This window comes from Diuraphis noxia, unplaced genomic scaffold (genome assembly GCF_037042655.1).
Source record: "Diuraphis noxia isolate RWA-SAM2 unplaced genomic scaffold, SU_Dnox_SAM2 contig0002, whole genome shotgun sequence".
NCBI classification, from domain to species: domain Eukaryota; kingdom Metazoa; phylum Arthropoda; class Insecta; order Hemiptera; family Aphididae; genus Diuraphis; species Diuraphis noxia.
In genome coordinates this window covers 9,496,788-9,511,726 of record NW_028301712.1, presented here as the reverse complement: position 1 = coordinate 9,511,726, position 14,939 = coordinate 9,496,788, and the positions used below count along the sequence as shown (strand labels likewise).

General features: G+C 28.7%; 1 protein-coding gene across 1 annotated transcript in view; it reads right to left on the bottom strand.

Moving 5' to 3' along the window:
* LOC107167151 (uncharacterized) overlaps positions 1-2,549 on the bottom strand; it is a 90,463-nt gene extending 87,914 nt beyond the window's left edge. The window contains exon 1 of the mRNA XM_015516064.2: positions 1,520-2,549. Within this exon, the coding sequence (XP_015371550.2) occupies positions 1,520-1,908 (389 nt within the window). The 5' untranslated portion in view covers positions 1,909-2,549. The remainder of the gene's footprint in view (positions 1-1,519) is intronic.
* Positions 2,550-14,939: the final 12,390 nt, after the last annotated feature.

The following is a 14,939-nucleotide window of genomic DNA, read 5'->3' as shown; positions in this document are numbered from 1 at the left end:
CTTAATAAATAACAATTTTCTAAATAAAAGTAAGTGTAACATGCATGTTTTTTGTTTATTGCCAACCTTTTTTTGTGTTTTGGTCGATCGCAACAGCCTATAGAAAAACTCAGAGGTCGATCAAAAGTCTACTAAAATGTTGGCCATCTCTGCATACATCCACTATATATAGAAGATCCTGTAGTATTCTTTTAGTATAAGAAAAACGACTAACGTAGTAATTTGACACATAATATTTCCTTGTTTTGTGTTGGTAATATATATAGGAACATGCGAATAATGTTTATTAAAATAAAGTCTTTAAAAAAAAAAACTCGAGCGCAACTAAAGGAAGCATATTATAATAAATTTAATATAAAAAAAACCAGTTAATAAATTGAATATGTATTATTTATTTATTAATGGGGTGTTTCATTATTATGGGTTTATCATTAATCTTTTAACTTTTAACACTGTTTGAAACGTTTATTTTTAATATTCTGACTTGAAGTTTTGAGAATAATCTCATTTAATTAACAAAAACAATTTTAATTTATAATATAATAAGCTTATTAATTTGGTTATCTAAACTTAATTTAATCATTATTTATAAAAAAAATCCACCACTACAGAAACTAAAATTCAAAAAAGCATACAAATTTAAATCCAAAATAATATAATATATTAGTACTATTATTATTGAAACTTTTTTATACTTTAATATAATAATATTAATTTATAACACTTCAGAACTATTAAAATTTTGTATAGGTATCATTAACTATTTTAAAAAAACAATTGAATATTGCATTCAATGTATATTATACTGAATTTCTAATAATTGTTATTTATAAAAAATAATATAATAATATACTATTCAAGAACATTTAAATATACCTATTTTTAAATCAATGACTTGATACTAAATAATAATTTACAAATTTAAAGAGTTAATTTATCCTAATAGACCTAACGAATTTATCATATAAAAATCTATAATTTAACCTGTTTTTGAATTTTATTTTTTTATGCACAGTTTAATAGTGTATACTTTTAGTATACCGCGGCGTATACGCGATTATAGTACTAGTAAGTACAAGACATTGAAGAAGATTTCAAGTAATGGCGTTATTGAATAATACCTAGTCCAACAATAATATTATAACCTACGTCGTATCAAAATTATAACTTATAATACATGTAACATTATGTTCAAAAAGGAAGTTGCAGGTACAGTTCGGATCTCGTAACTCTTGTGACAACAGGCGGCGTGTAGTAAATATAATATGGGTACCCATATTGTTCGAAGTACCTCATAATATAAAACCTCGAAGGAGAATAACATTTAGGCCAATGCTTAGAAATATTTTTGTATACATGGCACAATTTTACAGGAATACATTTTCTATTTACACAACCTTGGGGTGGCCGAGTAGCGTCTTGCGCGCGTTTAAGTCTCCGACAATAACAGACGGCTGTCGCTTAGTCAACACTATAATTATTATTAAAAGCATGTTTTACAGTGGCATATTTGACTCACCTTGCTCTAAGTCGTTCGGATCTCGTCTGGTTCCTGGCGGCGGTATGGTTGGAAGCCGAGCTGCTGGTCGAGAACGACGTAAATCCAGCGGCAGCGGCCGCGGCCGCGTTGGCGGCCGACGCTACAGCCGCGGTCGACGTGGACGTGGTCGTCGTTGTGGTCGTCATAGTTGGCGATGATGCCACAGACGCCGGAAAGACGACTCCGCTGGCTGAAGTCCTGTTGGCGGCCGGGCCGCCGGCGACTACACCGCCAGACCGGACGTGCACAGTCACCGGTAACGGACCGGAAGTACGAACCGCCCTGTAACCGGTCGCGGCCGGCACAGCGGTCAACAACGAGCACGCGGCTGCCAATAGCAGTGCCGTCGTCATCGCATTCATCGTCATCTTTGGTGGTGGTTTTGGAGGTGCTATTGGAAATACAGTTGGTGACAATCGCCGAGGATCCTAGGCGGATGCGTCTTCCGACGCATACATGTCGTAGAAAAACCACGCAAAATAAACCGAGCCGATAATTTCCCGGGCGAAGAATATGATAAAAATATATTTTTTAAAAACGGGATTCTAACGGGGTAAAAACTCAAATGCTGGCTGACCGGGGGAAACAACGCTGACGACGACGATGACGACGAGTCGAACGCGCGCAATCACGAAAAACGCGAGCGAAACTCGAAAAATTCCAAAAACCGAATTTTTATTTTTTATACGCGTTATTATTATTATTAAATTGCGTAGGTACAGTATTAAAATAAAAAATATTTTATTCACCGTTTTTTATTATTATTAATCGTCTTTAATATTATAATATGCAGCACTTTATTATTATACGTTATCGGCGCACGATAACACGCGGCGGCGGATCGATGATAAGTGGCCGGCGTGCGTTCGTTCGCCAGCGTGCACAGTCGTGTGTTATTGCAGGTGTGTGTCTGTGTGTGTGTGTATTAGTGTGTGCGCGAGTGTTTGTGTGCGTGCATGTGGATATATATTGTGTATGACGATTGTCCGGCGTGCGACTGACGGGTGCCCTCACGCGCGGACCGCACGCACACACGCGCCTGGGCCGCCGACTATAAGCGCGCCGCCAGTGGATATACGGTTTTACTTTCACTGTGCAGCGTCAAATAATATTATTATTATTGTCGTGGTGGTGCGCACGCACAGACGCCGGCCGATCGCGTAGAATATAATATGATTATGATATGATATGATGATGATATTATTATTATTATTATTATTAAATCGGTAAGGTTTGTCGTTTTTCGCCAATAACATACAACAGCTGTTATATACGCGCACAAACTATACCCATTTTGTTAACTATCCCGTTTTTTGGCATTCGTTAGTAGTTTTTTTTTTGAAACTTATGCTCAATGCTCGCATTATGTTTTTGATCGGATACAACTCATTTTTTTCTGTCCGATTTTTACAAAGCCAGTTTTTGTATGACATTTATTTATTTATTTTTATTATTATTAATTAAGACCTTCGCCAACATAGGCCACTGGGCTTCTCAAAAAACAACATTATTGTAAAATACAATATGACCTTATTAAAGATTAACATTTATTATTATTACCCTGGGAATGGTATCATTTATATTGGCAAATTTTGAAAAGCAAAAAATATTAGTTGAGCTATCATATCCCTGCGTAAGCCATTATTCTTTAAAGTACAATTTTTGTCTTTAAAGTGCACATCCTCAAATATAGAATTACAATTACGCACAAAGTAGTTAAAAGGCTCATGTGATTTACTGTGGAGGTATTTATAAACTACTTATATTATATTATGTTACAAACCATATACCTTTTATTTATTCGGATCTACTAGAGAATAGAAACGGTATACAAGCATCCCCAACGTTGCTATCTTCTATTCCTCACTCCTTAGCTTGTAAGTAATTTTGTTAGCTGCAGGGCCTATGAGCTTGGGTATTCTCCCTGTGGTCATAAAATAAAATGTTGTGTCGCTAATAAATAATTTCTCAATAGTAAATATTATGTATAAATTAAAAACAACCAATAATCATGGTTATGATACAACAAAAAGGTATGTAAATCATGGTATATAAAAAATAAAAAATGAATTTTTCGTAATTATAAATGAATCTAATATATATATATATATATATGACATTAAAGTCAAATATTATGTACCTAATAGATACCATTTATAATTATATTTTTCGTAAATTAAATTATCTCAATATCTGACGATTTTGTATTCCCTAAAGAGTGCTAGCAATAGCACTTAACAGTATATATTTCACTGAATACCAGTAAATATAAAATACACGGGAATACAATTCTCAGCGTACATTGCCTGCTGTAGAGACATTAATTACTTATAACAGTTATAACTAATATAAGTTACAGCTGGTATGATAAGGTATTTTATGTTACGTATGTCAGCGTCGAAATGAAAATGAAATAATAGTAATGCTAGTAATTTCCAAACATAATTTGGTTCATTAAGGTGATTTTTATTTTTTAACTTGTAGTATAGGTATTATTGTATATTTGATTTACTCGTTAAAAATATTTTAATCGTCTCTTGTTTTTAATTGTAAATATATTATAATGATGAAATAAATAAATATGATCATAATAACTTGAATTTCATTCTATATCGTGCGCGTGCATGAATGAGGTCAAGAAAGTTTAAACTTTCACGCCTTTTGATTAATTTTTTTTACTCTTTTTTAGCTTTTAGACGGTGACTATATGAACTTATATTGTAATATAATATTAAAATATAACATCAAAACATATTATTATCAAGAACTAATTAGCGGTGGAAGATTCACATCGTTTTTCCCGACATCACGTACCACACTACCACTAATATCTAACCTATTTATTTTTTGAATGGTATATTATTTTTAATAGTGTCTTATACAAAATAAATAATTGTTTAAGACCATATTCAACAAATAAATCCTTAAATCCAAAACATTAATGTTTTTATGTACAACTAATTGAATTACAACTGTGACTTTAAATGTTTATTTTTACAATTTTATAGAATAAAAATATTTTCCATATTTTTGTAAAAAAAAATATATTATATATGAAAAAGTATAAATTATACCATAATACTTTTTTTTATTATTATTTAAAATACGTCTACAATCTATACAAATGTTTGTACAATAATTAGATTTGATAAAAAAAAGAGAAGAGAATATAAAATGACGGCGAATATTAAGATTGAGAAGTTATCCATTGATATACCATAATACTTATAAGTATAAAAACGTAATAAAGATCGACATTGAAATTGCATATACAAAACGCCGTTCTATTTAAATAGTTAACGTGCGAATACCTACCTACTTCATTTTAATGAAAAAAATTTAATTTCATACTATACTATTATAAGTACAATAAACACCTCTACTTAGTTAAATGGAAAATGAAAAATGGTATGGAAATATTGCTAACTCATATCCCTAATCATGAGTTTACGTTACCTACTGCAGATAAATAAAAATGTATTTATCTTTTAGCCACCTCTGCTTCAAACGAGGAACCCGATGTTTTTCTCAATAATAATAATTACTGGTGATGTATTTCCAAATTCTGGGACAGAAATATTTTTTGTGTAAAGGAGGTGCCAAAGTTCTATGAAAATTTAAAAAAAAAATAAAAATCATTATGGGTGTCTACAGGTCCGCTTTTGATTACATACAAGTATCAATGTACTCACATTGCAGCCTAAATGGAAACTTTGTCAGTTTGTAATTTACTTAATGCGTACTTACACTGAAAAGAGCTAACTATGAGTTTGTCAACAAAACTAAATTATCAAATTATTTATCAAAAGCTAGTTCGTATATTCTACGAAAGTGGTCAAATTTTAAACTTAACATCTAATTGAATACAAACCCCGAAAAAGGAATCAATGATTTCCTAAATATATATAGTTATTGCAGACTATCTTAAAATACATACGTCATCATACAAAGAATACTACTTGATACTTTTACATACTGGCTAGAAATGCTAAGTTAGAGACAATAGTTCTAGTCTAAAAAAATCTCCCATAAATTTATTCAACAAATGGATAAACAGCATGTTAAGTTTTTGTTTCAAACTCAACTGAACATGTCTGGTCGCTTAAGCAAATCCTAACGCCTATACTCAAAAAACTGAAGACTTGTTCAATCCCAGGCGTGGCATGATCTAAACTGGATGTTCTTGAATTTTTTAATACTTGGCGTGAACGACCACGTTTCCTTTGTATTTAATTATATAATACGAGTAATGTGTAGTGAATCACAAGCTTTGACTAAACTGAACACCTACACCTTCAGTTAAGTTTGAATCAGACATTAACGTGTGTACGTTCTTTAATTAAGTAGTACATTTTCCACCCTCTCGATCATTAACTCGCTATCCAATTAAATTACAGTTGACAAAAGATATCTCGATGTAAAAAATAAAATAAAATTTAAACAATTCAACATTTGCCTTAACCTACTTTATGATTATACTGAAATCGAAAATTGACTTAACTAACAAAACGCAAATATAAAAGTCCGTAATCAGGCCTGTCTGCTCTTATGTGTACAAGGATCCAAATATGGGGATTTGCAAAACCTTCGAACGTCAGACCACTACTGCAAACCTTTCAAGCAAATAAGGCTTATTATACCGGTACTTCATGGTATGAAACAATAATAATTTTCTATGCATAACGACATTCACTTATTAACGTTTTGAAAAAATTGTCCAATGTGTAGGAACGGTTAATTGGATCATTCATAGACCATATATGTTGTAAAAAGTTAACCAAAAATTCAAGTATATATAGTTCGTTCGTCTTGGAGCGTATTTATGAGTAATTTAGACAAAAAGTAGACAAAAAAAATATATCTAAAAAGTTAATTTAAAATGAATAATAAATGTGTAATACATTTTTAATATATATTATTACCCTAAAATCTTAATAATAAACGAAATATTGTATTTATTTACACTTTACACAATATTATATCAAGTTATTAAGTACCTATCATACTTTAAATAAAAAATTTTTTAATAATGGCAAATTGTTTTTATCTAGCAATACCGTTTTTTCATTCATATTAACTGTACGTAGATAACAAACTACCTATCTAACATTGAAGAATTAACACTTTAAACGTGAAATCGTAGATAGTATTTTAAACTAATATTGGAGTGAAATTACTTATTATCAAACTTAAATGTACGAACATTACTTGTGTTCATATCTATGTTTATAAGTGTATTGCGAGCATTTTCAAATATTAATATTTTACATATTATGTACTCTTTTTTCACTTAAAAATTAAAATATCGTAAAAAAACAACAAGAAAACACAGGTAATGCCATTTAATTACGCATACCAGCTATTACGAATTCTAAATGTTAAATTTTCTATTATCTAATCAATAAGTTTAACAACCTTGTATGTCAGAAACACTTTATACATAAAAAAAAGAAAAGAAAAAGATAATGTCCTTATATTTAAATTTGATAACAGATCAATTTACTCTAATATTTAAGCACAAAATATAGGAACATTAATTTAGGTACTATGCGTTACTATAAGAGACAACTTGCACATGCGGGTACGATGTCTGAATGTCTATTTCAATAACTATAATATGATATGTAATCTAAATTTAATTTTAAAAAAAAAATCTTTACCTATGAACATAGACTTACGAAGATCATGAAAAAATTAGTTCCTAGATTTACTGTGTGGTAAATTGAGTCAGGTAGTTTTTCGACGTTGAAAAGAAAGCGGTTGCCCGGAGGATACTATCGACAAGTCAATCTCCATCAATTAAATTAATTTGTATATTGTATAAAGCATACTGTACAGGTGCTCGTGTACGTTATTATATTATTGCAAAAAATTAATGTGTTATAAAATCGAAAAGCAGCATATTAGAACCACCACAATGATATTAAAGATACTGAAGTTATGAACATATGATCGAAATTGAAACTCATGGTCTATCATTATCACACTCGCAATATTATATTTCCTTTAAGCAGGACTTTCTATGCCAAACGTATAAACAATAATAATATTCCAAATATAGTTACGACATATATTATTATGAACTACGTAGGTATTTTGGATTACTGATCAAATGGCCCGGATCTGCGGGCGAAATTTCACGCGTCGCGAATCATATAGGTACCTAGCTACTATACAATAATACGATATAATATAAAATGTTTGAAAATATATCTTTTATTTAAATTTACATAAGTGAAACTATCACTATAATTAAATAATGGTAATAATATAATAATAGTATAAATGTATAATACTATAACTTGAGACACTCGCCTACTATTGAAATTACATTAAAGTTTAAAAGATAAGAATTTGTTCTACAACAACAGCAAATACCAAATTGTAAACAAAATACAAATTATGTAATAAAAATTTACTTATTCAAAACTATTGTGCATTACGTAATTATATTTTAATATCCAACAAAAATCCAACACAATGTTATGTAGCCGTGTAAGTAACAAATAAATAACGTATTTCATTAATTTATTCTTTGTATGTCATTTTACATTAGCCATCTGTCAATTGTTTAAAGGATTAAGACATGCGCATAATTGTATTGTAATTTGTAAGTAATTACATTTAAAACGTCAATAATTAAGATGAAAAAATAACATAACAATTGCTGATAAAGGATTCATGAGTAAATAGTATGTAGTCATAGAATATTTGATCTATTCGTTAAAAATATTTTAATCGACTCTATTTTTTAAAATTAAAAAACCATTCTCTAGTCATATAAATGGCCAAGAAAATTAATTTTTGATGTAGGTAGGTAGATCATGTTGTTAGTTTTAGAATTATTTCTGTTAGTTTTAAAAACTAATTTCTAAATACCTTTAAGCATATTATTTTAATACGTTGTATGTACTAATTAATTATTCTACACGTTGTCTATCACTCTGCAGTCAGTGCTAATCAATAAATTTGATCTAACACCACGTGTTCTGTGATAAATTGGTATAGGTACTTATAACACGATGGAAAAAAATACAAATTAATGATTTTGTAACTGCAGTATACATAATAATGCGTCTGCGATGAATGTAGGTCTAAATGTAAGGTAGGTTGATATAGCCTACGCTATGAATGATAGTTGTAACCACACGTTTAGTTCACACTCATAAGTTCACAATGAGACGTTTGTGCTGTTTAGGTATAACTACTACTGCTCAGAGTGTAAAACTGTTTAAATTAGTTTAAAGCCTAACGCTGTATACATATTATAGCTTAATAATGAATGAGTCGTGTAGTTGAATAATAATTAAGTTACTCTCGAAGCTTTCTCTAATGTAATGAATAATTACCGTTACCGGTCATTAGTAAAATAGTCTATAAATTATAAATTGCATACACCGCAAAAGTACCAATTATATATACCACTATAATAATAGAATATGGATGTTTTTTTAAGTACTAGAACTTTATTAGACTTAATTAGAATTGTTATTTATTAAAATCACAATAATTGCTTAAAAGACATAATTTTACTTCACTCTTTTTTTCAAATAGGTACCAAATAATGAATATTCTAATAACTACCTTCTGATTTCATGGTATTTATTAAATATTATATCCTAAATTAAAACTAAACATCTTGTAACTTTTTTAAGTTTTTGATTTAGATATTGTGTGAACAAGTAAATCATTAGATCAAAAATAATATTATAAATCTAACTTAAAAAAACAAAAGATAAAGATATATCATGCAACATATTATGTTAAACAGTAAGCACAGATAACATTTTTAAGTTAAGTTTTTGATAAAATATACAAAACTACAAAATAATAATAAGCAGTAAATATACGAAAGCAAATAAATTACGAAATTATTGTCGGCTTTAAAAAAATCTTATACAGAGACCAACTATAGGAGACAAGCATTTATGAATCTATAATAAAGTAATTATAAGTATACGTTTTGTTGACTACAAACATTTCATCTACCATAACAATTGTTTTTTTTACCTCTATATGTATGTAATATCTTTAAATGTTTAACGCAATCAATTATATTTTAAAAACTTGAAATTCTTTATAAAATTCATTTTCCCATCGAGGGAATACACAATAAAGAACCTAACTACCATAATTTGAAATATTAAATTTCACAATTACGATAACTTACCTGCAATTCAAGTATTACTTAGTAGAAGCATAACAAGCATATATTTATTATTATTGGTAATAATAACAAGCCGTGCTGATTTGTAGTGATTTCAAGCAATACTTATTATACTTATATAACGTAAACATAAAATTAACTTCTTCATTATTTGTATTTTAAATAATAATTTAACCAGAATATTGCGATTTAATATGACCTCTGGTTTTTTTTAATGTTTTGAAGAAAAAAAATAAAAAAAGAAAAGAAAATGTTTGAAGAACTATTCATTTTTTTTATTATTATTGATCCTAAATACAATTATTCAATTTAATCTATAAAACAAAATCCAATGCCATATAAATCTGTAGATTAACAATAATGTATCTTATAAAGTTATAACTAAATATAATCTCTTGTGCTTACCTATTCAACCAAATATTGTGTAATTTAACTCGAAATATAAAAATAACCCAATTTTTTTTGTACACCTATGTCATAGGTAGTTCTTAATCGGCTATGTTATACACATTTTAAATATAAAACTTCTATAATTAAAAAAAAAAAAAAAACTATTTTAAACGTCCTTCGATATCTATATAATTACTTTGTTTATTGCATAATAATACAAGTAAGTTAAAAAAAATGTACCGGCTTATACCTACTCCGTTGTTGATACCAAAATATGTATCATATTTCATGATGCTTAATTTGAAACCACTAATAAAAAAAATGAAAAATTTATAACTGTATGAGTTATAATTATTTTAATGATTGAGTTTATTACATAATTCTTATAATGCAAATGCTATGATGATATAGGAACGGTATACACGACTACGAATAAAGTTGTTTACAAATTGATAATTAGGGTTTTATTTTAAAATTCATTCACAACCTAAAGTGTTATATTTATTCGGAAAATACTTTATACTTATTTATCTTAGGAACTAAACCAATGAATAATCATTGATGAGTGATCACTCAATTTCTTACTCACTAATTATAACACATGTATATATTTATTAAATGAACACTCAATAATAATGATATAAATCTACATAAATAATATATGTATATTACACCAGCAGTTTATACCACTGAGATGATAAGTCTTAGTATCGCGTGCAGACAAAACGAGAAAAATATAACAATTAATGTTACACGCGTACTAGGTATATATTATTATGTACCTATATTATACCCACAACGTAAAAATAAATATATGAAAGTAAATATACGTAATCTTTACAATACATAGATTGGCTTTCGTAACAATCGAACTGTATAAATTTGCATTGCTACCCAAATAAAGTCGTATGTATATTATATTATTATATATTTTAAATATTTTCTTAGTATAAAAATATAAAAATGAAAATATGTACCTACACAATGCGATACGTGCGCCGGGAGCAAAATAGAAAGATTGTGCGAATCATATCAGTTAATTACATTTTTATTATAATATAACAAACAATACAATATATATAATCTGACAAAGGTTGAGAAATTCAGTAGAACAGTCCAAGGCAAAAGAAACTTACAAAATATGTAAAAAAAATAATAATAATCCGATAGGCGAGAAGGTATCTGTTGTGATACATGTTCACAATAAAGAAAAATTGTTTAATAATATGTTTATTCGACAATTTCCTAGTTAACACGTGAAATTTCTTAAATTAATATTGCATATGAATAATTTACATGGGAAATAGGTATTATTATTGTTGTATATTTAATACGTACCTTCAGTCTTTACCTTATTTTTATGTTCAAATTTAACAACTATTGAAACACGAATTCACTATAAACAATATCTTACATATTCGACTTCATTATATCTTTAATGTGATGTTCTTAGCTACAAACCAAAAAAAAAATTAGATTACAAAAATTATTTAGTTTTAAATAATTCTGAAGTTTGTGATTTTATTTAAACTTCAACTCTTAATTTGGGTTTCGTTTTATTAACTGCTTATTACCTAACAATAAATATGTAACAGACATACTAATAAGTAATAATTCAGAGCAATTTACCGTAAACAGATCATTTTGATAAAATCCAAATTTATGTGTTGTATGATTTGCACGAGTAAGCAAACATTTTTTAAAACGGTATAATTACCTACGTCATATACCAACTATTTAAACATGCGGCCGTTAACCCAACAATCTACAAACTTTTAGCTATAATTCCGGGTTCTGAACCATATAACATTATAGATACCTATACTGGCTATACTGTTGAATGGGTTACGGTAAAAAAAAATTGCTTGCATCTATCCTAGCGATAAACCCACGCTGTGAAGTCAATCGTCACGTAATTATGAATTATTTTTTTCTTTTAAAGAAAACGTCTAAATTAAAATATTGTTAAATCAGAAAGTCTAAACCCTAGATTTAAATGGTACCTATGCATTATGGTATGCAAAGGTAGGCAAGTTAATGAAAAAAATTAACTTGAGTTAGTTAAGTTGACGTTAAATGCGTTAAGTTATAAGTAATAGTAACTTATAGTATAACCATGTAAATAACGTTTATTTTAATTCTTTTAAATAGTATAAAGTTGACTATTATTAACATTTATCACATAGGTACACTTATGACTTATAGTGTGATTGTTCAACTTTGAATTTGTTTTAAATTTTAAACATGTTGTAAAAAATGCATTTAATAATAATACTATACTCCTTCCGATTGTACGCTAGAAATACTACAAAAATGTATCCGTTTAATGTATATTCAAATTTGTAATCTATAATTTAGGTAAACATGTGCGATTGTCAACTAATTTATCATATCAAAGGATATGTATTTTTTTTTTAATTTAAACCATTGTATACAGAGCGTGATAAAAAAACAGTTAGCTAGTATATAGGTATTTTAATTTAGGGTATTATTTTTAAAATTAACTCAAAAAAACAACTAAATTAGTAGGTACAATAGATATATCAACTAGTTAAATTAGGTAAAAACGGCTCATAAAAATAACTATAGTCTATTATAATAATAATAATTTATATATAGCTTTAGCTTTTTAAATAGTTAATGCCCTGATGCGCCTTTGACGGTACGAACCCATTATTTATATTACATTATACTATAATGAGTATTAATGATATAATATTATGGTGTCCAACACGATGTATGCACTATGCATTATGTATATCGATCATCTCACACGGCCGTCCTACTTTTCCAAACGCGGTGCTGCAGCGTTTCGTCACACGATCATACTGCTAGAGCAGCGGCGATCGCAAACCGTTTGAAATGATTAATCGAGTTGCATCTCACGCGACTTATCCATTGCAGGTGTACGGCGAACACATATATATGTATATGTATAATAATATTGTACGCGTAATATAGTTTGCACCGATGATATAAGTTCATTTTTATTTTATTGCATGTACACGTTCCCCCGTAATCCGTTTGCTATAGAAACGCCGTCGGAAAATAAATAAATAATAATATAATATAGGTACTTACAAGTTACAAATATAAATAGGTATATAATAATGATATAGGTATACCCACAAACGATGGTATAGGTACATAAGAAATCTGCCGCGATACCGCGAGCCATAATAATATCGATGACCGAATAATAATATTATTTTAAACATAATTCCGGCGGCGGCGATCGTTAATCGGCCTATGATTGCAAGAGCTAGCGATCCAGTTATGCGTTTATTATATTTGTTATGAACCATCTCAAGGCCTGGGTGGCGATGGCGGTGAGAGGATCGATATAATAATATGCGAATGTGTTTATTCGATATTAAATCGGAATCCGTTTCGAAACCATTAATGACATCGAAAACGGAGTACTATACGTTCCTTCTGAATATTTTATTATATAAATATTTGCGGCACCGGTGGACATAATGTTCCGTTACTAATCGTAATGATAATAATGCTGCTGATATTGTAGTACAACTGTCGCGCTAGTGCATATCGATAATATCGTTTGTATAATGCCGTTTTTGGCCAAAAATTAAATAAAAATGCCAGTGGGACTAAATCTGTGTACGTAACCTATTTGAGATATTGAGTCAATATTTAAAATGTACAACAGTAGTACATTATATTATGTAATAAAGACCAAAATATAGTAATAAAACTGAAAGATTTCCATTCATGACGTCAATAAGAAAAATTAAATCTAAAAAATTGCAATAACGTATCAGACCTAATTAATTATCTACTACCTATATATTCGTATATAAAATAATTAATATATTGTGAACTAACAGAGGTAATACATTTAAAATAACTAGCAAACTTATATGAATGATGTGTACGTTAAATAATATAATATTAAAAAGTATTATAATACTTTTGGAGTTGCTGTAATGTGGGCATTACATTGAGCAATGGCGTAATTGAGGGGTGATGAGGGGGATAGATCCCCCAAAACTTTAATTTTACTAATAACCTTTTATATTTGGTATACGGTAGGTTACTGTATGAGGCTAACAGATTTTTCTAATATCATATAATCCCCACAAACCAAATTCCTAATTACGCCACTGACATTGAGGCGAGTTTGCACGGTTTCCAATTAATATAAAAAGTATGTGCTCAAAATATTATAATATTTTTAATCTTTTTTTTTTTAAACACGTCACTGAAAAATCTTCCTCAGCTTAGAAATCTAAAAAACAAATACCAGTACAAGAAATATGTATTCCACAGTAAATTTTACTTCTAAGTTATAAGAATTACATTTTCGATTTCGCGGAGTGCAGATTAGGATATATAACGGCTTCTTCAGAAAAATACTCTAAAATATAGTAGCGGTAGAAGTGGTTTTAAACACCAATTTTTCGTTTTGTTTCCGAGGTTAAGATCGTATTATCATATAGATTAAAAATCGACTGTTCGGAATAATAAATAACACCTTATAATTTTACATAGTTTATGTAATGTATCATAAAAAAAAAAAATAAAACATTGTTATGCTTAGTCTATTGACATTTTTATACCTACAGATTTTAAATATGGTACTGAATTAAGTGCATGTATGTATTCACTAATTAATACTCATAAAAATAATACATATCAAATATAATTAGTGAACATGCAAGAATAGGAAAACTCACAATGACTAATTCAATTTTACTGGAAAATATTATTATTTTTATTATTAAACCGATCACGGTTAGTATAATTTATTTTATTCAAAAATGTAATTGAAAGAACTATGCAGATTATGTTTATTTCATTATTTGGGCAAATTTATGTCTC